The sequence below is a fragment of the Macrobrachium nipponense genome, chromosome 15 (genome assembly GCF_015104395.2).
Source record: "Macrobrachium nipponense isolate FS-2020 chromosome 15, ASM1510439v2, whole genome shotgun sequence".
Lineage (NCBI taxonomy): Eukaryota > Metazoa > Arthropoda > Malacostraca > Decapoda > Palaemonidae > Macrobrachium > Macrobrachium nipponense.
This window is the reverse complement of record NC_087208.1, coordinates 80,122,654-80,149,749: the sequence shown is the minus strand read 5'-3', so window position 1 is coordinate 80,149,749 and position 27,096 is coordinate 80,122,654. Positions and strand designations below refer to the sequence as shown.

General features: G+C 38.6%; 1 protein-coding gene across 1 annotated transcript in view; it reads right to left on the bottom strand.

The window, feature by feature from the left end:
• Nucleotides 1-1,851: 1,851 nt before the first annotated feature.
• The window catches only part of LOC135195084 (FK506-binding protein 15-like), a 60,176-nt gene continuing 34,931 nt past the window's right edge, over nt 1,852-27,096 (bottom strand). The window contains exon 3 of the mRNA XM_064221462.1: nt 1,852-8,276. Within this exon, the coding sequence (XP_064077532.1) occupies nt 8,236-8,276 (41 nt within the window). The 3' untranslated portion in view covers nt 1,852-8,235. The remainder of the gene's footprint in view (nt 8,277-27,096) is intronic.

Here is a 27,096-nt window from a genome sequence, read left to right as displayed (position 1 = left end):
GGTCTGGAATGCATTAATTGTGTTTACATTATTCCTTATGGGAATTATTGTTTCAGTTTTTGTGGGAGTTTCTGGAACGGATTATGTACGAAAACCGAGGTTCCACTGTACATAAATTTCATTTTTACAACTGGAAACACAAAAACAGTCAGCAAAGTCAACCTACAGCAATTTTTCCTAGTCTATACATTTAACATCTCTCTCTGTTAGAGCTGTAAAAGGGTAAATAAAAAATTTACTTTCCTCAGTTAGTTATATTTAAAAATCTATTGTAAATTACAGCAATTTACATAACCTGTTTGGTATAAAACAATAATCTCAATAGTCTGATTTACTTTATAACAAACCATTATTCAACAGCAGTAACTACTCATAAATCAATCTGTTCTAAATCTGACAGCACAGATCTTTAAATTTTGAGACTTTAAATGTAATCATCAAGTAATAGTTAAAATTTAAGTTTGCTACATCTGCCTGTCTGCCAGTTTCAGGTTAAAACTATGTAGACCAAAGGTATCCTGCTTTTCTATAAAGTTTTAAGTCTTAGATTATAAGGGATTGTGGAAAGTTAACTTGTCTATTTAAAACTTATTAAGTAATCAAATTTATTTTCACAGCATTTCAAAAGGCTGGCACTATTATTAAGAAAGTCCATCAGGATACCGGATGATAGCTGGTTAATTTTTTTTTTATAAAACTGGAAAAATTTCTTGCAAAATGAAGGGCGTTCAGAATCCTCAAATGTTGTGTTAGGGCTGGATGGATACCATATGTAACTTGTTCGTGGTAGTATGAATAAAACTAAAGTAAACTCCCTCTCTGATTAGTACAAACCATATAAGCATAAATATAAAAGTTTCTGAAGCAGGCCAACAAGTTAATTCCAACAATTCACTGTGCGCGGAGTTCCAACATTACTACACTGACTGATAGCTATTTTTTAATTTCAAAATCAATACAGTAACTAATATCTATTTTTCCTAAGTTTCAAAATTAATATGATAATTGAAGTATTTCCTTAGTTAAAATTGCAAATAATACCCAAAATTTATTAAAAATCTTTCAAAATCAAATGCTTAAAACAGGCTAGTTGAGCAGTTTTTGGAAGGGCAAGCTAATAGCTGTAATGATGAGAAGATGAATGATTGGAAGTAAACTGTAATGGGAGAGCCATGTCTGTTGTAAAGCGAAGAAAGTGACAGCCAACGTACATAAATCTCTTTTTTTTTTATCTTTATATTGTCTAATGTCATACATGGTAGTGCCAGTTCTTCCCAGCTTACATTGCCAACAATGTATATGGAGGTATATGAGAGTCAGAAGGGCTGGAAAGAGGGGTTCTTACAATAAGAGTAGTTTGAAATGATGGATAGCTATATTTGTAAATATCCAATCACCAAATAAAGCCATATTGAGTTATGACAGCAAACAGGATAGCAAAGCCATAAGCTCTTTGGTTTGAGTTATGACAGCAGACAGGATAAGCAAAGACAGTAGCTCTTTGGTTTGTTTCAATCAACTGAAATATTATAGTACTTTAACGTATCATTACAGTAATCCCTCAATATCCAGATCTTCATTATCCTGAACTTGACATTATCCAATATTCCCAGACCAGGGGCCAAAGGCCTCAGGAAAATGTTGGTAACACTGTTTACACTCATGGAGAAACAAAAGGTTTTGGGGGCAGAGAAAAACCTGGGTTAGTTTCTGAAGGGAGGGGGGAGGACTTGGACGAAATGGTTTTGTGGAAGAAGGGTGGAGCTGGGGAGTAGTTTCCCCGGCTGGGAGGGGTTAGGGATAGTGTTGGGTGGGTGAATAGGGCTAGACAGACATCTGACTTGCTAGAGCTTGTTTTTTGTTTTGTTTTTAAGGTTATGATTTTTCCATAATTTATTAAAAGATGTTTACATTTCTGCACTGCAACTTGCAATGAAATATACATCAACCACATAGCAAAAACAAAAATAGAAGAAAGAGAAGCAAGCCTATACCTCATACTCTCCCAACAATACAAAGTGGCTCACAGGAGAGAGGAAACCTTAAAACTTCTAATCAGCTATTAGCCTCAGGAAATGGTTCAATAAATGGAAGATTCTGTCTCGTAGATTCATTCAAGTGAAGAATTGAGATCCTAAGTTGCTGCTGCAACTGAAGCCAGAAGCCACCCAAATTCTATATTTGCTGCTGCAACTGAAGCCAGAAGCCACCCAAATTCTATATTTGCTGCTGCAACTGAAGCCAGAAGCCACCCAAATTCCATAATTGCTGCTGCAACTGAAGCCAGAAGCCACCCAAATTCCATAATTACTGCTGCAACTGAAGCCAGAAGCCACCCAAATTCCATAATTACTGCTGCAACTAAAGCCAGAAGCCACCCAAATTCCATAATTGCTGCTGCAACTGAAGCCAGAAGCCACCCAAATTCCATAATTGCTGCTGCAACTGAAGCCAGAAGCCACCCAAATTCCATAATTGCTGCTGCTGCTATTACAAGACATCAACTAAGCCAAAGCTCCTCACAACTACTGGTGCTTCCTGTCTGAGACAAAGCTGATCTACTACTGCTGAGCAATGCCTGGGCTCCAACACTCATGCAAAATGACATCCATCCACGAGGTCGAGCTACTTTATTGTTACTGGAATCTGCCTAACCAAGAGCAATGATTCATTCAGTGCTGATCAATAGCAACAGAGCTCACTGGTATTGAACATTATAAAGCCAGAACTACATCACTGTTGCTTAACACTACTTGCAACCTAGTCTTCAAGCTATTTAACACCCATGGCTAAGCTCTTCATAGATGGTCCACACTACCTATGGTGAAGCTCTTCACCATTTCCATACTTCCCCTGTCACCCAAACTCCAGCTCCTTCACCACTGCTGGATGCTGCTCAATTTCATCCTCTAATGCTAGATGCTTCCAAAGTTACTTCTCCAATGTGGCAGGCTCCCCAAGCATTTTCACTGTGAAAGCTTAACCTAGTAGGCATCATCACTGCTATGGAAATTTTTCTTTACTGCTGGATGATACCTGAGGTGGAATGTCTTCACTGTTCCAGGATGCTGCCTGGAACCAAGCTCCTTCACTGCTGCTGGATGTTCCCGAGCCCTAACTGTTTCACTGATGTTGACAACACCTAGCACTAAGCTCTTTCACTGCTGCTGGGTATTCCTAGACCAAAGATCCATTGCTACTGATGGCAAAAAATTGTCCATTGCTACTGATGCCACAAAATTTATGCTGGATGTTGCCCTAGCCCCTTTACTGCTATTGGAAAGCCTAGGATCAAGCTCCCTCACAGCTGATGGGCATTGCAAGACCCGAGCTATAATCTAGCTCCTGCTAAGATCCTTATTTTGCCTGGGCCAAGTTTGTTCATCGATGCTGGATGTCATCTGAGTTACTCCACTGCTGCTAATATCTGCACAAGCTCTTTCACTCTTGTTGGATTCAGCTTACAACCAAGCTCTTTCACACACACACTAATCCTACAACCGTGCTGAACTCGACTGAGGTTGGATGCTTCCCCAATTCGTTCTGATGCATAATGCTGTCCAGATTAATTCTCTGATGCCGGATATTCCCCAAGTTCCTTCTCTGATACTGGACACTGTCCAAGCATCTTGATGCTGCTGAAAGCCAACCCTGTGTCAGCTTCTTCAATACTGCTGAACTTTCATTGTTGCTGGATGAGAACTGTAACAGAAAATCTTCATTGCTGCTAGATGGTGCAACGGACAGATCTCCTTCACTGTTCCAAAATAGCAAGAGAACCAAACACCTTCACTGCTATTTAATGCTGCCATAGACCATGCACTTTAGTACCTTCAATGCTGATGGATGTTTCCCAAGATAAAGCTCTAACACTGCTGCTGGATGTTGCCCAAGCCTAAGTACCTTCATTGTCTCCTGAATATCCTTCACTGCTCTTGGACAACTCCAAAGCTAAAGCTCAATCACTGCTATTGGACATTACTTGAGATAAGGTTTTTCCCAGCCAAAGCACTTCCAATGCTGCTGGATATCACAAAAGCTAGAACTTCCTCCCTGCGGCTGGTAATCAATTAAGCCTGAACAGTTTCAATGCTGTTGGACATCTAAGCTAAAGCACCTTCACTACTGCTAGATATTACATAATGACTGGGCACCTTGATTGCTGCTGGATGTCACATGAGCCAATGCTTGAACTCCAGTACTGCTGGACACTACCTGAGCAAAGCACCCACAGACAAGTCCCTTTACTGATTGATGATGGATCCCATTAGAGCCAAGCCAGAGCACCTTCACTGCCGCTGCTTACCACTCAAACCTTCACTGTTGGATACCACAGAAGGATGAATGCTTTCACAGCTGCTGAATACTACTGTATATGTGAAATTTTTCACAGCTACTGGAAACTGCCCAAGTATTTCATTTAAGAATTCAACACTCTTCTTTTATGCGTTATCAGTGTTTAGCAAAGAAAAGGTTTATTTGTCGAGTAGACTTTTACAAAAACTGTTCCTGTTAAATCACATATTCTTCAAAACAGTGTTTTCTAAATCTGAGACAGATTTACACATACATTGCATGTTGGACAATTGAGATGCTTTTTATCCTTCTATGAACGAGATGAATATTTTTAATCTACTATATCACACTACTGACTGTCAAAAATTTCTAACAATACAAAATTATTTTGGACTTCATGATATAGGCATTCAATAGTACGTACATATCTGTATTTGAAATCTGTACACAGAATACTCACATCAAGATACTGAAATTAATAGTGTTGGTATGTGGACCTGCTCTTTATTTACAAGTTAAAGCATATAGTTTTTTTTACCAATGTCTTTATTTCTACACATGGACATATTTTTCAGTTTTGGTCTGAGCTCATTGGAAGACTTGTACCTGTACAACATTTTTTCTTATGGATGATGACTAACTTCATAAACTATAATACATCTATGCAGAATCAAAAACTTTGGCAACAGTTACCTCTATTTCTGTACATCAAATTAAACCACAATCTTCTAGGATAATTCATGTATATGCATTTGATATGTGGATAATCCATTCAAATGGTCATGCAAATGATCAACAGGGTACTCATTTTATTATAATACTTTGGGTAATATGTATGAACCAACATTTCATAGTCTCCCAGTACGTAATGTCCAAAATAGGTTGTACTACATACATAATTTTTCTGTATAGAACACCAATAACATTCTTTGATATATGACAAATAAAGTTCTTGCAGACAATCATAAAATTTTTGAAGATAAAAAGTTTTTTAACTGAAAATAAGAATTACCATAATTTTTATCTTGTAAATAATACAATACAATGATATATGTTACTTAGCCAGAATCCTGTCATTTAGATATAAGAATGTCTAATTCATATTACAATTTCTCTTCAGTACAATGAAATTTCAGCAGTTTCTGCAATATTTAGAATCAATTTAGTAATCTCAGTTCCAACTCTCATTAACTATTAAGATGAAAGTAAGATTATATATTTATAACATAACACAGGCAGAGTGTAATCTCTAAATCCAGTCTAAATCCAGTAACTCCAGTAACAAAGTTAAAATAAACTACAAAAGCACAAATGCAATGCAGTCATAAGAAATCATTTTGATTACACCTCATGATACAAGAGGGCTGGTACTACTTTGAGCTGGAAATATTCTAACGTGTATTATACAACAACAGATCATCCTACGTACCACTTAACAGGCCTTATTGGCATTACATAAAAACAACAAGGGCAACAATTAAGTCAATTCTGTCCACACAATGTTATAGTATAACAAACTCTTCCCCTATTATTTTAGGCACCTTGAAAATCACTTATTACAATAAATTGCTTACAAAAAGCCTTACAAAGTTTATAACTTTCAGAATGCAAGTCCAAGAACCAAATATTTTTGTCTCCTTATGCATATATATCCACCCACAGTACCCTTACCTATGAGAAATCTGCAAATGTCATTGTAGTGTAAGTACATGCATCAAGAGCATTAAAGCTTTACAAGTGAGTAGAACAGATAAGGAAATAAAAATACATTACCAAGTCGGAATTTCATGTTCACCAAAAGCTACTTTCCACCAGCCTCCCCATATTACTAATTGCAGTCAACTGTAACAATCAAAGCATTTCAAAAAATACAAACTGGACACAAGACAAGGAAAAGTTGTACATTTTTAGGGGTGGAATTGTTACCATTCAATAAACATACTTTACAAGAATTCAGAACACAGTAATACTTAATCTTTTCTGCCTTACCATCCTCAAATTAATCTCCAACTTGGCTTCAGCTGGGAAAATTTGAACTCAAAGAAAAAACCATAAAATCATTTTAGGAAATTTAGAAAGGACTAACACAATTCTGTGATGACTCAATACAGGGGTAATAATATATTGGAATCTTTTACGATTCAGGTTTTCTTCACTGATTATTCTTTTGTCAATATTTAATTAAAACATTAGTTCCAGGTTTTTAATGTGTTTCTTATAAATTGTCCCAACAATGTTGTAAGCAAATTCCCTGTAGCACGACAAAAAGATTTTTAACTGATAATTCAGTAGTCCACATGAACATCCTTATTTTTTTTGTGAACCAAGACATCAATCAACATAGGGTTAGACAAAGATATTTTGTTTATTTCTTGCTCTCATTCGTTGGTAGGGGGAATTAAAAAAATATAACCTTGTTATAAAGTCATCAATACTACTTTCCCATGCATCCAAATTACAAACCATATACAGGCAGTCCCTGGTTTTTTACCAGGTTTCCATTCCGACGGCTTGATGATAAGTGAAAATTGCTGGTATCCGAAAATTGGCACTTATCTGCGCCCATAACCAGTTCATGGGGCCTCTGTTAGGTATGTATTAGTACCAATACTCTATTATCGGTGCTGATGACTGAAAATGAGCGCATTTCGTCACCGAAAATCAGTGATTGTTGGCACTAGACAAGTGCCATAAAACCAGATCACCGATTAGCAGGGACTGCCATTATAGTATAATCAAATAAAACTTTAAAGGTTACCATAATCTATCAAGTCTAAAGACAAAACAAAATTTAAAAAACATTACTAGGCAGAATTTAAGGGCAACACAATTTACATATATACATGTTAAGTAACTCTAGCTCCAAGTATCTAGCTTTTCCATCAGTTAGTTGTATTTAACATTACACTGACAAAATAATTTACACTACCTGATCTTTATTTTCAGAGAAAATGTAATATGAGGCACAACATTCTTGGATCTGGACAGAAATCTGCAGATGGGTGGTTTTGACTAGGACAAAGGTTTGGGACGGGCATTGGCCTCTTGTCTGACCAGCAGCATGAGGCATGGTGTTCTTGTATAAAGACGAGAGTGGCTGTACAACCATTTCCTGATGACTTATGAAACATGAGCAAAAAATAAGCTAAAATGCATTTCGGCACACAATTAAACCACAAATTGCACAAATTTCTATAAGGACATGCCATCACGGCAGTAATGACTTCATACAAAATTTCCAATATGACACATGGCAATAAGTTACAATGGATATTCTACTCATTTCACAATATACCTGGCACAACTGATATTTTAATTTGATCACCTCTATAAATTAACTAACTCAAATACTGTCAGTTCCTGACGTTTGTATGTTCTTAATGATGACTAACTGTTTAGTTCAACCACAAACTTGGAGATTAGCTTCTCATAATGTAAAGTCTACAAAGCAATTTGTGACATTACTCTTCACTAGGAAATTAAACTTTCGTCATTCTGACGAAAGTTAAAGTTGAAGATAAAAATAAAATGTGTAACATGGTATTCATTACTTCATATTTACAATTTGTGGAATACGTACTGCAATTGATAAATCCCATTCTTAATAATCAAATAAAGATAAAATATATAAAATGTAATTCCCACAGCAGTTTAAAAAGGAAGATTAAATTATATTAATTCCAAGTACTAGATGGGCAGTTTTGCAATGAACATTCTCATTGTTGTATTTACTGCTAATTCAGTCTCAAATATATATTTCTTACATTTCTCAACATGCCTGGTCATTTAATAATGAGTATGTAATATTCCTTTAAACAATGAGCACAATGGCTCAAAACTGAGCTAAGAATTAACAAAAAATTATTCCATTTCACTCTCGTACCACTATATATTACAGTATCCTAAAATCAAGACAGCCAATCATCATCATCATCTTCATCACTGAAAAGGGGTGGTGGTGGAGGCTGGGGTCTCCAAGCCTGGAAAATATGTACAAAAGACAATAAATACAAGCAAAACAATTAAATACAATGATAATGTAACAAAAACTAGAAAATACAAATATTTTTAGTGTATTACATTAATATATTTAACTTCTAATCAAACTCAAAAATCTTTTAAATATTGCACACTTATACTAAATGACAAACATATACCTCCAGAAGAAATGAAAGCTTACATTTACGATGCATACTATAGAACATCTAAAAATTTTAAGCAAACAACTGTTTACAGGTAGTAAAAGAATTCAATTAAAAATTAGTGTTTCTTTTACAAACAAGAAGTGAACAAAACCAGTTTTTGAGTCCATTCATAAAGTGATTTTATTAATTGATATTTTAGTGCATTGTGTGTAAAGACCCTTCCACACAGTCAAGCTTTGCCCGACAAACTTTGCTCGATGTGACGTCAGAAGCGGGAAAAGTCAGAACCTTATTTGCTGTTTCTCCGATTCTAACGTCACATCGAGCAGAGTTCGTCAAGCAAAGCTCGACAGTGTGGACAGGCCTTATCAATTGTTAATGTAGTGCAATATGTTTTACCTTTCCTAACACACTACATAGTATATTTCAGATTTGTTGAGTAAGATAACTTATTTGTACTAGGTTTGTTTTAGAATTGAAGGTCAAATTTTAAACTGGAAGCCCACTAGTCTGAAGTCTGTCCTTATTAGCTAAGTTGGTAACTGACAGGTCTTTTAAATACTTTATATTTAATATATCATACGTGAACTTTTTAATATGTTTTGTTCTTGGTATCAATGAAGTGTTTTATAAGCAAGGTTTCTATTAGTCATTAACTTCACAAATTATTATTAGGAAAGATGTTTCTGAATTAATAAATTGTTGTATTAATGGTCAGACTTAGCACAGTAGGTTAGGTTAGGTTACCATGTAATCTTGTTGAAATAGGGTATTTCTGATGTATTTTAATTCGCCATTTTACAATTTTTTTATTTTTGCTGGAAATATATAGGTGCATTTACACTGAATTTTATGGGCAATGAGAAAGGACAGTAGCAAAACAGTGAAACAAGTGGTTTGCAACTGAAATAAAGACCAGAATCATTCATATCAACAAAACTACTGCAATGGGAGAAGTATACTTCTGGCAAAAGGTCTACTGTACGTATTAAGGAAATTTTATCTGTTGCAATAACTGCAGTTGGTTTTTATCCCTGACATCAATGACAAGGAAAATAACAATATATGGTCCTTTGAAATAATATGCCATAAGCAGCCTTATGACGCTCCATAAGCGCCCTTATAGTGCCGATAACCGGAACTGGGCCCGTTATGGCTCCATAAGTTGCCAATTTTATGGCGCTAGCAAGAGCCATAAAACCAGATTGCCGATAACCAAGTCTGCCGATAACGATAACCAGGGACTGCCCTATATGAAATTGATGTTGTGGTGTTTGGTTTCTTTAAGTGTTTATACTTTGAACATGTTTATTTTCTTTATAAAATGCTGTATTGCTTTATAAAATTTTCTTTATAAAATTAAGTATTGCTTGTATCTGGATTAGGTTGAGTGCCAAAATGCTCCATGTTATACATACGTAGATTTAAGGATTACGTAGTCTCAATTTTGTCTGAAATTTGTTAGTGTCAATTTCTATTATGAGTGACCTTGTGTGTGCTAGACTACTTGTATTGCACTTTTGTCATAAAAAAAATTTCGAGATAGAGAGTTTCACTTGATCCACACTATCAATCATTGTTAGTGCTGAAAACTTATTTCCATTGAATAAATGAGACATCCAACATGAGGGATGACCATCTGACTATGAAACAATAGCTGTATTATTATTTATAATAATAAGAAATAAAAAAAAAGACAACCAGGACATCTAGCATTGGAAAAAACCTACAAAGGAGCTAGTACTGAAAACCAGTCATTTTCACCAATATAAGAGAAAAAACTTCTTGTATAAGCACAAATGCCAGTCAATAATGTCCGCTAAGAGGTATTACCTGTAGTTACGATAAAATCAGTGTCATATTATTATTATAAATAGGTAGTAGTCTGTCCTTTAAATTTGTGGTGTTGAAGGTGATAGCTGCATCAGTGGCATTCAGTCTGTATAGAGTATTCTCTATTTTTCTGATAATTGATTTTCTAGGTTACTGCATTCTGCCAGTAACACAACAATGTTCGTCATACTCTGAAAGGGGAACAGTTTGCAAAATTGGATAGTTTTATTTCCGATGAATACACTATGTATATCCATTACACAGTACAATGGTAACTGAAATCAGGAGTTCATCTTCCGTGGAGTTGTCCTTCAGGAGAAAGTCTTCCTTGGTGTTGATCGAGGCCATGTTTCCATATGGCTCCACTGATCATGATCATGCCAAAAGAGGGAGTAGACTGTCATTTGTGGTGATTCTTGCTCTTTATATACTAGCAGGGGGTCAAATTTAGGCTGACCAATGATTGGTTGAGGAGGAAGATTCGCACTGCTGATTAGCCAATGAGATTTCCTCATAAGCCAAAAATTTATTGTTGATGATCTCACTGCTACAGCCTTGCTAAGCGGCAGGGTTGGTGTGTGCTGTCATTCAGAATATTTTCCAGGTAATACCAGAAAATTACATCACACACCAGGCCCACTGCTCAGCAAGGCTACAGCAGCAAGACCATCAACGATGAATTTTTGGTTTAGTACAAGGAAATCTCAAAAGCCAATCAGCAGCCAAACTTTCCTCCTCAACCAGTCAGTGGGTAGCCCAAATTTGACTACCTGCTGACCCTCTAATACATAATGAGGAAGCTCACCACCAATGACAGTCTGCTGTCTTTCAATGTGATCAAGCTCAACAGAGCCTGAGTGAAACGTGGCCTCGATCAACACTGAAGAAGACTCTTCTGAAGGACAAGTCCACGGAAGAACTCCTGATTTCATTTTCCCTTGTTTTGCAACCTGCTTTCCTTTCCAAGTATGACGAAGATAGGCGTGTTACTGGCAGAATGCAGTAACCTAGAAATTCAATTATCAGAACAATAGAGAAAACTATATACAAACTGAATGCTGGTGATGCAGCTATCACTTTCAATGCCACATAATATTGCTATTAGTAATATTATTAAAGCAATTTAACCCTGCTAATGAGTCAACAGCCCCTAACTGAGCTACATAGCAATATTTACAAAAAAAAGGAAGGAACCTGCATCCATTCATTATGCTGCACCCACAAAATCTGCAAAAATGAAATATCCAGATGCCCCATTTGAAGTATTATTAGATAAAACAACAGTAGTATTATATTGTCATGAACGTAAGTACACCACTAGCAGGATAAACAGACATGATGATCTTAACACAGCAACAGTATAAAAGTAATTTAAAATCACAACTAGCAGTAATGGACATAAAGGGTGAAGCAAAAAACTATGACCAAAGTGCCCAAGTAACAGTGTCAATCCTTAAATTACGTAAACACTGGGAAGTGTAGTCCGAAGCATGCAAAAAATGAAAACTAAGAGTATGCATTGTACCCCTATATCAATAAACATCTTTTACACAACTATAAAAAAAATCAAGAAATATTTAAACTAAATACAATTACCAACATACATAAAAATGGTATTTTTATAATACATTGAAATTTCATGTATACGTACTTACCAAGTAATTACATAGCTAAGAATTTCTAAGAACATTCTTTTTTTGTTTTGGTGTGGGCAGGTAGCCCTGGCCACTATTTGGGTAGAAGGGGAAACAACACAGCAAAGAGCTCAATTTATTTATGCCCTATCATTTGTGGGAGGGGAGGAGGGTGGGCTCCCATTCTGTAATTAGTCGGTAAGTATACGTAAAATCTCATTTTATTATAAAAATACCATTTTTGTGTAAGTAACTTACCAAGTAATTACATAGCTGATTCTCATTATTAGGAGGTGGGATTCATGGATGAGAACTGTTCCAAAGCCTTAATGATAATGAGATGAAAATAGAGAGTTGCTAGCATTAACATAATACTTGTTACGTATTTCCTTACCTGTTAAGAGAGCTAATGCAGAACGTTACTGCCTCTGGCACAGTTCATCTTAACTCATAGAGGTTTGGTTGTATGACCAAAGATCACCTGCCAAACAGTGGGAGCCTTACAGCAAGGACTTCTCCAAGCACTAGTAAAGCACAGACATTGCCCTGTCCTGGGCACAGTACCAATGGAAAACAAAATCCAGAATCTCAACAACCTACACAAAGTAATGTAAAAAATACCACCACCCTACCAACGACTCTGGAGGGTATCCAGTACCAAGTAACCCCAGACTCCCCTAGGACCCAACACCAGTTCCAAGGTGAAGAAAAGGTAGGAAGGAATGCTTCCTATGCTTCCTCCCCCAGAGCCATGCCAGCCACTGTGAATGGATCCAAGGTACTGCAATCATTAAATTGCTTCTACTCTGCGCAAATAATGTGTCGCAAAAACTGACTTACATTTCCAGTATGTGGACTGGAGAATAGAAATCAACAAAAGGTCAGAGATGTAGCTACTGCCCTAATCTGATGAACCTTTACTATTAGGGCAGGTAGGACCTCTACCTCTACCTAGGAGTGTGCCTCACCAATGAGGTCTCTAAGAAGGAATGAAAGAATGAACACCACAAGTTATTGAAAGCCCCTCTAATGTCTTCAGTCTTGCAAAGGAAGAACTTCAAAGTTCTCACTGGGCATAGGGACCTTTCTTCATCTTCCACTTCTACTATGTAGTCAAGTTCTTAACAGTGAAAGAACGAGGCTAAGGCTTAGTAGGTTTTCTCGCTGTTCAAGGGAAATCCTAAAGTATAGGAAAATAAGGCGGCCCCATTCAAGGACCCAACCCCTTTAATGAGGACTTCAATCTCAATCACCCTTCTGGCCAAAGCTAAGGCTCCTAGGAAAAGGGTCTTCCTGGTTAAATTCCTGAGGGAAACAGAAGACAAGGGTTCAAAGGGAGGGCTAGATAGCCATTTTAGGACCACGTCCAAATTCTAAGAGACCTGCTGAGTGTCCTTACCTTTGCAGATATCAAAAGACTAAGTCAAGTCTTATAAGTCTTAATTTGACAACAAGTCTAAGCATGATGTCTGAATACATAGCTTAGCATTGTTCTAATATCCTTGATCGTGGAAGAAGACAAACCTCTCGATGTCTTATGATACAGAAGAAAATCAGTGATCTCAGATGTTCGAGAAGAAAACTTGATTTCTTCTGTACAGACAGCAGAAAATGGACCACTTGTTTTAATAGATGTTAGAGGATGACCAACGCCTACATTTTGAGATCGCCTCTGTAGTTGCTCTTGAAAAGCCTTTGGTTGAGTAGTCAGAAGACAGCTTGAAAGATAGTCTGCTAACAGACTTACCATTAAAACATTCTGGTGAGTCTTGAACTTCTTGATGAGTTTCCTTTATCCTTCCTGGGACCAGAAAGGCATAAAGTTCCTTACCTGACCAGTCTAGGAGCATGCATCCACTGCCCATGCCGCTGGATCCAGAACCAGAGAACATACAGTGTAAGCCGATGATTCTTGGCAGTCGCCAAAAGTCTATCATTGGCCTTCCCCACAACTTCCAAAGCTCCAGGAAGACTGTTTGGGTCCAGAGTCCATTCTGTAGGAATAGATTTGGGCTGGCCCGAAGAAGAAGGTCTCTCGTTGCCTCGCGCAGGGAGGAATGGGTTCCCCCCTTGTTTGGAAATGTACAAGAGAAGGCTCTTGTGTTGTCCGAGTGTATTGCAACTACAGTAGTATTTTAAGATACGAAATTAATTCGTTCCGAAGCGGCCTTCGTAACCTGATTTAGTTCTTATCTTGAACCACATTTTACATGTAAATTGCCTAGTTCGTTCCAAGCCCTACAAAAACACCCAGTAAATTTATAATAAAGCTAAATTGACCAATAAACAATGAAATACAACAATTTGGACCATTCAATACCTAACCTATCTGTGATTACCTGTAAATAAAGCTTATTAGTGTACAGAGTACAAGAAATACTGTACGTACATGTACGTACATATGTAGTAAAATGTGGAACCTTACCTCTCGAGTGAGGCGATCTCCGAAAGTGGAAACAGAGGAGGATAAATGGCAGAAAACATGAACTCTTAACTTTACGGAACACATTAAAAAATGGCAGAAAACATTAACACTATACTTTATGAAACATTAAAAAATGGCAGAAAACATTAACACTAAACTTTACGAGCACATTAACAAATGGCAGAAAACATTAACACTTCTTGATTATCTCCATCTTCGTTCTCCATAGAAAACATCCTCTTCTTTCGTGAACTTCGGCAACATTCTTGGGACCGATGGCTAATAACGTGAGTAATTAAGTTGACACACAACACGATAAAGTAACTTACAGCACAACGAAAGTGAATCACCGACACGAATTTACGTTAACAAACTAAATATATGTGAACGAACAAATTCCAGTGTTTACGATAACCCTGCTGCAAAACATGGTCAAGGAACGCCTTTACATAGAGGCATGATGCTGACCAATAGGAGAGCAGGATCTTACGGCGGTGACTAGCATCAGGAACCAATGGGAGTGGAGGATGGTGGCGAGTCTACTCAGTTTGCGGGCGCGCGAGTTTTAAAATTGTTCTTGGTGGTCCAGGCGAATCTCGGGACTTTACAGTAACACCCTTTTGTAACCTGAATTATTTTTCGTATGCAGAGGCAAAAAAATCTTCGTATATGCTTTCATAACTTGAATTTTTCATAAGTTGGGACTTTCGTATGTCAAGGTTCCACTGTACTCTGTCTTGGACTTCTGATGCAAAGCTTGTATTCCAAGGCTTATAGCCGTTAACTTTCAGGTTGTGATGGGCCATGACTCTTGCTCTATGTTCCATTTCCCAGATACCTCCCCATTCTCTAGCAGCACTACCCCGAAATTTAGCTTTGGGTTCAGAGGGGATAGGGACTTCCCTTCCAGTAGCCCCTTTCTTCGGCTCTCCACCAGAGCAGATATTCTTTGATTTCCTGTGAATCAGGAGCACTAAATCATCCGAGTACTTTTTCCAGTTCCACCTGGCTCGAAGATAGAACTGTAGGATCCTCATGTGAAGTCTCCACAGGAAAACTAATACTAGTTTGATGGAAGACAAGGTTCTGAGAAGGCTTATCCAATTCTTGGAAGACTACTTTGGAAGAGAGAGGAAAATGTCCACTGTGTGAAGGCGCGACTTGACTCTCTTGGAGGAGGAAAAGTCTGAAACGAACAAAGTCCATTCCCAAATATACTATCCGTTGTGACGGGGCTAGTTGGGCTTTTTGAAAATTGATCAGAAAACCTAGCTCTCGAGCCAGTGTCACTGTCTTCTGAAGGTCTCCTGTGTGCCTCACTCTGACGGAGATCAAAGGAGCCAATCATCCAGACAAAGTGCGATGCTGACCCCCATAAGATGGAGCCAACTTGCTATAGGAGCAAGCATGCAAGTGAATACTTGTGGCGGCATTGTCAGTCTGAAGCAGAAGGCCTGAAATTGCAAGACTTGATCTTTGAAGACAAACCTCAGGTACTTTTCGCGTATGGATGTATGGGGGACATAGGGGAGTACACATCCCCTTTGTGGATGGAGGCAAGAACCAACCAATTTCTCTCTATTCTGAACTTTGTCTTCAATACAAAGACATTCAGTGCGCTGACATCTAGCAAAGGCCTCCTTCCGCATGACTACTTCGGGACCACAAACAGGCAATTGTAAAAACCTTCAGACTCTAAATCCTCTACTCTCTCGATTGCTTCTTAGAGAAGGAGAGCAGACACCTCTTGGCCTGACAGCAATACTTTTCTGAGCCAAAAGTGTGTGTAATGAAGGTGATGAGTTGCTTGACCAAGGGTGGATATGTGACAAAGGGAACGAGTATCCTACCTGAGGACCCCTACCACCCATTGTTCTGCACTCTTCTGCTCCATTCTTGCCAGAAAAAATGGAGTCTGGCACCTACCACAGCATGGGGTTGATTGACCTCCACTTCTTAGGTGTGATGATAGCTAGGAGAATATCAGTTAGGAATAGTGTAAATATAAAAGAGAGAAAAAGAAAAGAAATGAGAACCATTAATAGACAAATGATTGACAGAGAAAGTATAATAGAATGAATAATAGAATGAATAATAGAAAAACAAGAGAGAGAGAGAGAAACAATCAGGAAGTGTCGTAGGTATTGGTCAAAACATGGGTGCTAATATAATCTTAGCGCAACTATTAAAAAACTGTAGTCCCACCCATGAAGGAGGGATTAAATCAATTAATCACACCCAAGGGACATCGTTAGATAATCTTCAACCAACAATGGCGGCTATCAGGCTGGACAGAAGCAAATTATACGCCTACTGTGGGTTGGACACTTCCTTTGAAGAACCCTTCGAAAGAGCAAACTTGGAGGGAGAGAAGAGAGAATAGCAGATAGCCTTAACGGAGTGAGGTCGTGAGCTTCACCCATTGTGGGTTAAGAAGAATTAAGAAGGGCTCATACTTCGATTTGTAGTCATTCAAAGAGAACTTGTATTTTTTATGTATTCTTTTACTAGTTTATTAATGAAGTAAGAAAACAGCACTGAGTCTTCCTAAGCCTCTTGAGACTCTACCATATAACAACACACAAAGTGGGAAACGATAGGTAACGACAAGAAAGTCATAAACTAATTCAAGTAAGAAGCAACGAAAATAAAATAAAACAAATAAAAAAGTACATTACATCGGGGAGGGGTTAGATGATTTCTTGAGTACTTTAGGTGTAAAGTACATGTTTCCTCTTGTCTTGGGCTGTGTACTCTGCTAGCCACCACAAAAGGGTAACCATTGCAAAGGAGAAGAGGATTTAGTACTAAATGCTGGTGTCTCCCTGGAGTGCTTCGATAATGAGAGCAGGTCCTGAGTTGACTTTTTCTGTAAGTCAGAGGCAGTTCCAATCACCGCATCCTCTGGAAAGAGGAAGTCATGAACAAGCAGTGAAAAATGGAGAGCCGATTTCTGGGCTGAAGTTATTCCTTATGCAGTAAAGGAGTGCCATAGTTTGCATTTCTTAAGGAGGAACATAGCAAAGTAGAAGCGAGTTCACAGGAACTGTCTAACTAAGGTCTCTGTCTAAGCGTGAGAGGACTGCCAAGAGATCAAAGGAAAAAGCTGGTGATCCTGAAGGAGCATCCTGATTCTTCTTACCATAAAACGAATGCCTTCTATTGGTTAGGCACAAGAGAGGAAAAGAGAATATGGCCTTCCTTTGGACTCTCTTTTCTGCTAGCCATCATTCAAACTTCACCCATGGCTTTCCAGGCTGAAGTAGAAAGCACCATATGAGGGAGCTTAGACAACTCTGAAGAAACACTGCTCATCTGAAGGGTAGAAAGCAGACAAAGGCTTGAAAAACTTGGGGTAACTTTTTGAGGAAAAACCACCAAAAGTGCCCCCATTAGCTGTTTGGGGGTTTTGGAATCCTCTACAGCATGATCCTCCTCTTCAGCAAAGACATGGGAGAGAGATGAGGATCGACCACACCAACAGAAGTAGGAGTCGAACTACACAGAGCAGCAGGTGGAACTGGAGCTGCATGGTGCTAAGCACAGAGAGAACACTGGTGGGCAAAATGGAAATGGGCGCTCAGGCGCAAGAGGGAGGGAGTTCCAGCAATAATGGACGCTCAGGCACCAATGGGCACTCAAGTACCAACGAGGGATCTGGAGCCACTAACAAGTACTGCACACACAGGAGACAAAATGCACCCTGGTGGGACACTGGGCACTTGGAGCAAATACACTAACTGGAACTAGGCGCTTCGATACACCACACTCTCTTGCACACTAGATCACCAGTTGTGTGAGAACTAACACAAAGATGTCCTGGTACAGCTTGAAGAGCTGAAGACGACACTGGCATCAAAAGGCACACTGAACGAGGATGCTTACATCATTACAGGTTGGGAAAAGTCTCCTTCTGGGTGTTTACCAGGAGAATCCTCTGAAGAAAACATCTCTGGGCTATCCCAGAAAACTGCAAGAAGGCTTAGGCTCTTTTACCTTCTTAGGCAGCACCTAAGGGGTGCAAGAAATGTCCACTGTAGACCTTTTCAGTGGTCTGAAATTATCACTAAGCGCCATTGGTGCAGTTTCTCAGGACTCATTGCATCTGAACTTGAAGAAAGTTGATAACCATGAACCAAGACGCCTTTCAATGGCTGTCTTTTGCCACCTGGGAATCACCAACAAGTGCGACTGAGGGTCCAACTTCCCATGGGCAGACCCTACCAACCTCCATTGGGCCTACGGTCTGACTTTTCCCAAGTGCAGGGGAGTATGTCAGGGACCTTCTCCTAGGAAAATCGGGGAGATGGACAGCCAGCTCCTCACTAACACTTCACTTTTTTTCTATCGAGAAGAATCCGCTCAAACTTCGCTTCAAGACTGGGTTCAAAAGCATGGGAGCTGGAAATAGGATTAGGTCATACAGAAGATAGACTGGGTTTAGGAGACAAAAAACAGAAATAGAAGGAACTCCAGAAGAAGATTTCGTAGATTCCTGGCTAGCTAATGATCTTTCATACCAAGCAGCACCTTACGCCCCTATCCTTCTCTAATTTGGAAAGGAAAGACACAAAACCCCCCATTGTCTATATCCAAAGCATACACATTCATAACAAGTCAACTCAGGAGAGCAAACTTGACCTATGCATTTAGTGCAAATTGTCTGTAAGTTGTACCAAGCAGAAGTCAACCAGAGTCAGACATCATCAGATGAAAAAAACAAAAAGCAGCCTATTAACCTAAAATATTCCAAAGTCTATTAATTAAAGCCGACTAACTTAAAAAAAAAAAAAAAGCCGAATGGCCTAAGAAAAGAATTACAATACTTCACTGATGGTACTCTAAACAACCGGTAAATAGTGAAATCCAAAAGTCAGTAGCTGCTGCTTACAACCTTTGTCGGAAGGCAGCAGAAATAAATTGCACTCTTTGATGTGTTTGTTTCCCTTCTACCCCAATAGTGTGTGGGGCTACCTACTTACACCAAAACAAAAAATGTCTTGTTAAACTTTCTTTTCTTTTTCTTTGTTGTATCTGTTCTCTTTAATTTGTTTTATTTTATAGATCCTTTATCATTTCTTGCTTTATTTGATTGTTAGTTGTTGTCTATCAGGGGATTTAAGTGAGATGCAGTGCAGGTTTGTTTCTTCATTAACACAATAGTAATGATACAGTAACAAATATAAATTTAACAAATTAGACTAAAAATCGAAAAATGAACTTTCTCTTGACTGCCACTACTCTGGAGATCTGACCTCCTTTTGGACGGCAGTTCGTGCTGTTCTCTCTTTTCTAACTCCCTTTTCTGACAGCTGCACTGCTTTGCTGCTGGCCTCCTGGAAGATTCTCCAAAGGAGATTATCCCACCTAGAATAGGCAGAGGGTAAGTTTCTGTCCCGCCTGGTGGTGAGACTAATTGGTTGAAGATTATCTAACGCCATCCTTTGGGTGTGATGGATTGACTTAATTCCTCCCCTTGTGGGTGGAACTAATGATGTCACGGGAACTGTTCAGTTTCCAGCGAAAGATCAAAAGCCAGGTCACAGCGTGTTATGGCTATTTGTTCAAGACTCATCCTGTGACTAATTTTTTTTTTTTCTCTCTCTCTCTCTCTCTCTCTCTCTCTCTACACCACTTCTAAATGACATTCTAGCTATCATTAAATCACTCGTCACTTACCAACATTGTCCTAATTGTTTTTATATGCATAACAAAATGGATACAATGTATATATGAAAATTGTATCATTAAAAAAAACCACCATATTAATTGTTAAATATATCAAATTACAACCATATACATCATAAGTACAATAAATGAACACTCAGAAGAATATTATGTAATAACATAAACTAATCATGGTTATTTTTCAGTTCTGTCAATATCCCTTGTATTTTCTTGATAATTAAATGTCTCGCTATTATGATAAACAAAACAATAGTGACTATTATTACCCCTAGAATTACTAATAATAAAACTCGAGATATCTGTTGTTTATAGAAAAAATGGTCATCAACATAGTTCAAGTTTTCTAGTTTCTTTAGTTCCAATTGTGACAACTTAAACTCCTCTGTTTCATAGTATGTGTAATTCTTATATGGCACATTTTTGTTGAATTTATATTCAGTGAAAAGGTGCGGCTCAAGTATAATTGATTTGCTATAACTAACTACATGATGTTGCAAAAGACTTAACATTTTTTAACCTTATTTCTGTAATAACATTAGGACAAGTGAGTGTGGCTACAACAGTATCTAATGAGAATACAAAAATGTCCTGATCTATTATCATTGCTTCAAAAGTCTTATTAAATGGTTGTAAACAAATCTCTTTTTCTTGATTCTGTTCTAAAACAATTTCTTATATACAAGGATAAAATGGGTATTCAAATACAGTTGCCTAAGTTACAGATGAATTATACTTCTTTTAACATGATACATGCATTAAATTGTTTATCATTAAAGAATAAAATTAATAATGCATGTTCTTCTAATGCAAAATGTATATTAAGCCCCTTTCTAATAATCATTTAATTCTCAATTTACATAGGAAACGAATACAGTGACATTAGGAAATTTGTGGTCTTAGTGTTGAAAGGTATAACTAAAATAATCATATTATAGAGTACTAGCACTTATTAAGTTATAATACATAAACATATCTTCTACTAATGGTGTACAATGCTTTTCAATTCCATAGAACTTAATAATGTCTTCTAATTCTTTTGGAGTGATTAATGTTGGGATCAAAATACCTTTGTAAGCAAGTAAGACAGCATTGAGCATGTCTTTATGTTCCTATAACATCACTTCACTTTCCAGTGCAAAGATATTGAAAAACTATACTTTCTAATTTATTAGTTCCTTTGTTACATTCTGATTAACTTAATTTATAAAAACCTTCAATTTTTCAATTTGTTCTGCATTTTGATTGTGAGAGGCAATCACTTTATTTATCACTGAGCCTCTCGTAGCAGCCCACTTTTCTAGTCTGTCTATTCTTTCCTTTTCATGTTCTACATTTGCTTCTGTTGCTACAGAATAGACTTTATCAGATTTTCTGTATATATAGATATATATAAGTTGCATTACATACATCACAGTTAAGATATTTTCAGTCCAACACTATTTACATATATGTATAAACACATATTTACCTCTTTCTGTTTATTAGATTATATCTTGTTGTAATTGGATTTTCTACAATATTTTCCTTTCTTAGGTGATCTATATCTTTAGTAGACCATGGATCTATTCTTACTACCTTTACATGATTCCAGTGGACTACCTTTCCTTTAGATCACTTTCATTAACTACTATATATTTGTTCAATTTTAAACACTTCTATTATTCTATTTGGTCCAGTGAGTTTGGGAGAAACCTTTACATTTGGACCTTCCGGTACGTGATTCTGAACATAAATTTGAGTACCCACTGTAATGTCTGGTTTAATGGTATTTTTATTATAGTACTGTGAATGAACATTAAAAACGTCATTCAGTCAAGCCTTTGTTCATTTGGTTTTCCATGCAACATAGTCATCATAGTTACAAGTATGTCTGGGTGGTGGTGCATCGCCTAACAATGTGTTTGACATTCTTTTCTGATAGCCATACAGTAATACCTTGAGATACGAGTATAATTTGTTCCTGAACCGAGCTCGTAAGTCAATTTGCTCGTATCTCAATTCAATTTGGATTCTTCCTCTACAGGTACTTACCAATATCCACTAAGCAAATCTAAGGATGAAAATATTTTGGCCACTCCTAATTAAGCTAACATATCTTGAATTACTGGCATCGGCACTCTATCTGGAACTGCGTTGGAGTTTAATTTCCTGTAATCTATTACAAGTCTCCAACTACCATCTTTCTTTGAAATAAATAACAATGGAGAATTATATGGAGATTTGGAAGGACTTACTACTCCATCTCTTTTTCATTTCCTCTATCAAATTATCAGCTATGGGTCTCTGGCTTATTGGTAATCTGTAATTAGGAATAAAAAATTACTTGGCTCCATCATCTAACAAAATCTTATGTTGTAGAACATTTGTTCTTCCTAGTTTATCTCCTTCTACAGCTATTACATTTCTGTATTTCTCTAATACCTGAATGAAATTGTTTCTATTTTCTGGAAAATCAGGTATATTTAGTTCTTGATTTATTTGTGAGTTTCAGCCATTTACAGAGACAAGTGCTTTCTCTTCTATTGTTAGGAAAGAATTGTTAATAGCTATTCCTATACAAAAGGCAATGCCTGCGTATAATGTTAGTTTGTTATCTGAATAGTTTTGTACATAAACTTCTCAATTATCACCATTCATGTGGACTAGTGAATTATACAAGCGCTGCAGTTAGTGAATTTAAGGCCAGCAGAGGCAGGTTTGAAGAATTCAGAAAACGAATGGGCATACATAATGTGCCTATCTCTAGGATTAAGGACCTGTTTGTAAAGTGTAATGATGTTAGAAACTTTGTGGAGAATTATCATCCCAACAAAGAAGTTGTAATCCATGTCTCCAACATGTTTAATGACAATGTCATGTTTATTTTAAGCCAATTTTAAAGAAACGTCAGAAACAAATGTCTCTGGACAGTTTTGTTGTGCAGCAGGGGTCCAGAAACTCACAAGCTGGTCCTAGTGCCAGTAAAAAACGAAGAGGGGAAGTAACCTTGTAGGGGGGATCAACAAGCTAAAAAAAAACAAGTGGCCAATCCCCCCCCCAACGTAAACCTAACTCATCCAGCTGCCAAACTCAACCCAGTCACAACGTTTCCTCTTAACACTAACAACCATACACGCAGGACAACTGACCTACACCTATACAAAAACAAAAAACAAAAAAACACTAAACACATGTACTTACCAACTCCAGATACTCCAGGGTTATGCTGTGCTGTCTGCTGGTCGAGGTCGCTGAGACCATTAACAATAACAAACAAAAACCAAGAAACCCACAAACCCAACAACAACATACCCTCAAGGTACTGCAACCCAGAACAACTCTCACAAAACAACCAAGGAACACAACCCACAACCTTCAATAACACAGCAAACAACCAAGGACATAACCAAAACCTCACACATAACAACACAGCAAACAAGGACTCAACCACAACTCAAGACCACTGCACAAACAATATTACTACCAAAAAAAAAAAGGCACATACATCCACTAGCAACACCAACCTTAACAATAACTAAAAACAAATCAACAAAACACAACTCAACAAATCTCAATGCCTTCACCAGACTGCTGCCCACACTACTGTCTCTCACAGCTTCTGTCTAAAGACTCAAGACTGACTAAAAACTCGCTCAAAACCAAGACCAACTCTGATCTCTAACAGCACCAGCAGGCCCAAACCGAACTCACCAACAGCCAATACAGTCGCTAACCATCCAACCACCATTACACCCTCTCCTCTCTCTCTCTCGCCCTCTCTCTCTCTCTCTCTCTCTTCTCTCTCTCTCTCTCTCTCTCTCTCTCACACACACAAACACACACACGCACACACACAGACGTTGTCAAATGGAACTCCATAACTCCTCCATATTTCCTCCCCCATTACATTTGACATCTCCTTACACTCACAACACCCACACTAAATAGCCTTCTGCAGCACCCACAGATGCTCGGACGCAAGCCCCCTGGATCTTGTTTGAGGGCATAAAGACTCAGTTACACCACCATCCACTTCTCCCAGACCTTCCAGTCAGACTCCCTTAACATCTCCCTCACTACCATCCTCCCAAATCCCATTCACTATCTCATCTACCCCTTCCAAATCGTTTCGAATATCTCTCGTAACTCTGCCACCAAATCACTTACATCATTTTTCCTCATTTACCACTCCTGCCAAACAAACTCCTGAAGAGACTCATTCATACTGCCAACTACATCCTTACCAACTGATTCCCTTCCTGGTGAAACTTCACTAAACCCTGGCAATTCAAACCCACACATGCTATATGTATTATTCCTCCCCTCAAAATCATCCGTATTACATGCCTTATCCACCATTTTACCCTAACACTAACCCCTCTATCATACAGCTCATGTGTCTCCCTTTCATTCTCTTTCCTTACCTTCTACCGCTTTCTTCCATATTCAACCAACACTAACTGCCGATCTCCCAGACCCATTTGCTCACATTTATTCACCCTCAACCACTCACTCATCACATTCTCCCAAACGTACTGTCGCATACTAGAGGACCCACCCAACTGAACCCCCTTTTCACCTAGTTTCCCGAATTCCAGCCTGACTCATCCTCTTTCGCCTACACACACTCGCCACGTGACCTTCCATTCCACATTCAACACACTTTGCAAGCTGTTCTTTACACATCCTAGCATAATGCCCATTCTTCCCCCAGTTGCCGCAAACCACATTCATACGGGTACCCCGACATCCACTAGCTATGTGCCCTACCTGTCCACACCTGTAACACTTAATATCCCTATCTTTCTTACACTCGCTCACTAAATGCCCCGTTTGCCCACACACAAAGCACGCTCCTAACGCCCACCGACATTCATTCTTCCTGTGTCCTGGCTTACCACATCTATAACACTGCTGCTGCTCTCACTCACAACTAATGGACCCTACTCTTCCAGCACTTGCACTCCTATCTCTTTTAGGGCTAACTACACTCACATTACTTTGCCCTAACGCTCCTATCTACCACTTACTCTGCATTCGCCTTGGCCCTTCCAAACTGCCTCCCTATAGCTTTTAAAACTCTGGTACAACCTCAGCTACTTCAGTCCTAACACTAACACTCCTACTCTCTTTCATACACCTATCTAACTCGTAATCTTCTACTATTTCTAGAATGTCGTTCCGTGTCAACCTTTCATTCGTCCATCGCATTTTCTCCTTACATTTTAGGTTTATAAACTTGCATACGCCTCTCTGGTACAGTCGCCAACAACTTTCGCACTAACTCCTTACACTCATTTATCCCTTCGTCCCCAAACTTTTTCCTAACTAATGTTTCTAACCTACAGACATACATTGACAACGACTCAACAACATTCATTCTTGCCTCTTCAAAATCATGCTTTCTCTTATATCTAACGCTACTCTTTATCCTCTTTGCCTGTTCTACAATCCTGGCTTTCACACTCTCATACGGCACATTCCCTACACTCATCACTACCCCATTCATACTCAACAAAAATCCCTGCAAAAGCTACCTAACTCTCTTGTCCAGACTCTCTTGTTATCCCCATACTTAGCCTCAAAATACCTCTCATATTCCTTAAAAAAATTCCCCTATGTCCTTACTACCATATCCCTCGTATTGTGCACATCGGGTACCTCTCTCATATACACAGCCTTTCGTACTTCATGCTCACTCTCACTTTCACTACTTTCCATTCTGACCCTTCTTTCCCTCTTCCGAATACAGTTAATCCGCTTCCATGCTCACGCCCATACTCTTGATTACACTCTTCCTACCTTTCTTTCTACCAACCTGTTTCCACTCACCACTATCTAAATCACTCTCAGCCCTTTTCCCAATGTATTCAGTCCTAATCTCATCCTGTCCATCACCCTTACTAACCTTCTTTCCCTTAGTCTTCTTTTTCTTTTTCCCTCAGCCCCCTTCTTATTCTTGTCCTCAGGTTTATCCTTATCCTGTGTCTCCCTTCTTTCCCTGACCTATCACAACCAAATCACCTTCGTCACTCGTACTCTCATCCACTCGCTCTTTCACTTTCTTTACCACTCCTGGCCCATTACAACACCCAGTAGGCATATCCTCTCATCTGCTGCCAATTCTGCTCGCAGCAATAGTGCCAATCTTACAATCCAATACGCCCTTGCTAGGCTCCCATAGCAACGATTGGCAAAGTGTCCTGTTTTTCTGCAGCAAAAACATTCTGCAGCACTAGCAGGGCAATTGGCACAGCCCCTCGGGTGTGCAATCCCATAAAACTCACATTTCACTCTTGCCTTGGAGCTCGATTTTGCCATCTTCCTTCTTTTTCTGATAATTTGTTTTCAATGTCGCTATTTCTTCCAGTGGCAACGCCGATTCCTCCTCCTTCTCAATACCTGCCTCGTTGAACTCTCTTCGCTCCCCTCGTGTGGGGTCCCCGCATTCCCGTACTGGCTCCTCGAATGCCTCGCACTTTGCCATGATTGTACTCACAGATTTGTACTTTTCAAAGTTTTCTAAAATATCCTGTTTTAACTTTCAATTCCGTATGCTGCTAACAATTTTACCTGTCAGCACATATTCACTTTCTGCGATTAGGGAATGCAAACGCACACTCGAGGGCCTCCCACTGACACCTGTAGATGTGTTCCTTTGCGGTTTCTTCTTCTCTCTGTCTTCCTGTGAAGAACTTATTCCACAAAACTGCTCTGTTCGCTGTCTTTGTGGTGATTTTTCTCAGGGCATCAAAGGCATCCTCTACCTCTAAGGCATTCCAAGTGACTGAAGAGAATTGGGCATCTATTGCACTTTGAAGTTTGTCTTCGCATAGTAGCCTGATACTCATTACTGCCTCATCACGGGAAAACCTGCTGATTCTTACGCAATCTTCCGTAGATCGCTTCCAGCGCCTAAAATCCTCCGCTAACATCACATACATGCAATTTTTGGGGGAAATATGCTTGCTGTTCCCCCTGCCAAGTGCTGAATTATTCCCACCTGTTCATATGGCCATACCTAATGCCTGAACTAATACGTTTAGGTCCACTGTTGCGCCATTGCCAATGCTGCTTCTGACATCTCTAGGCCTTA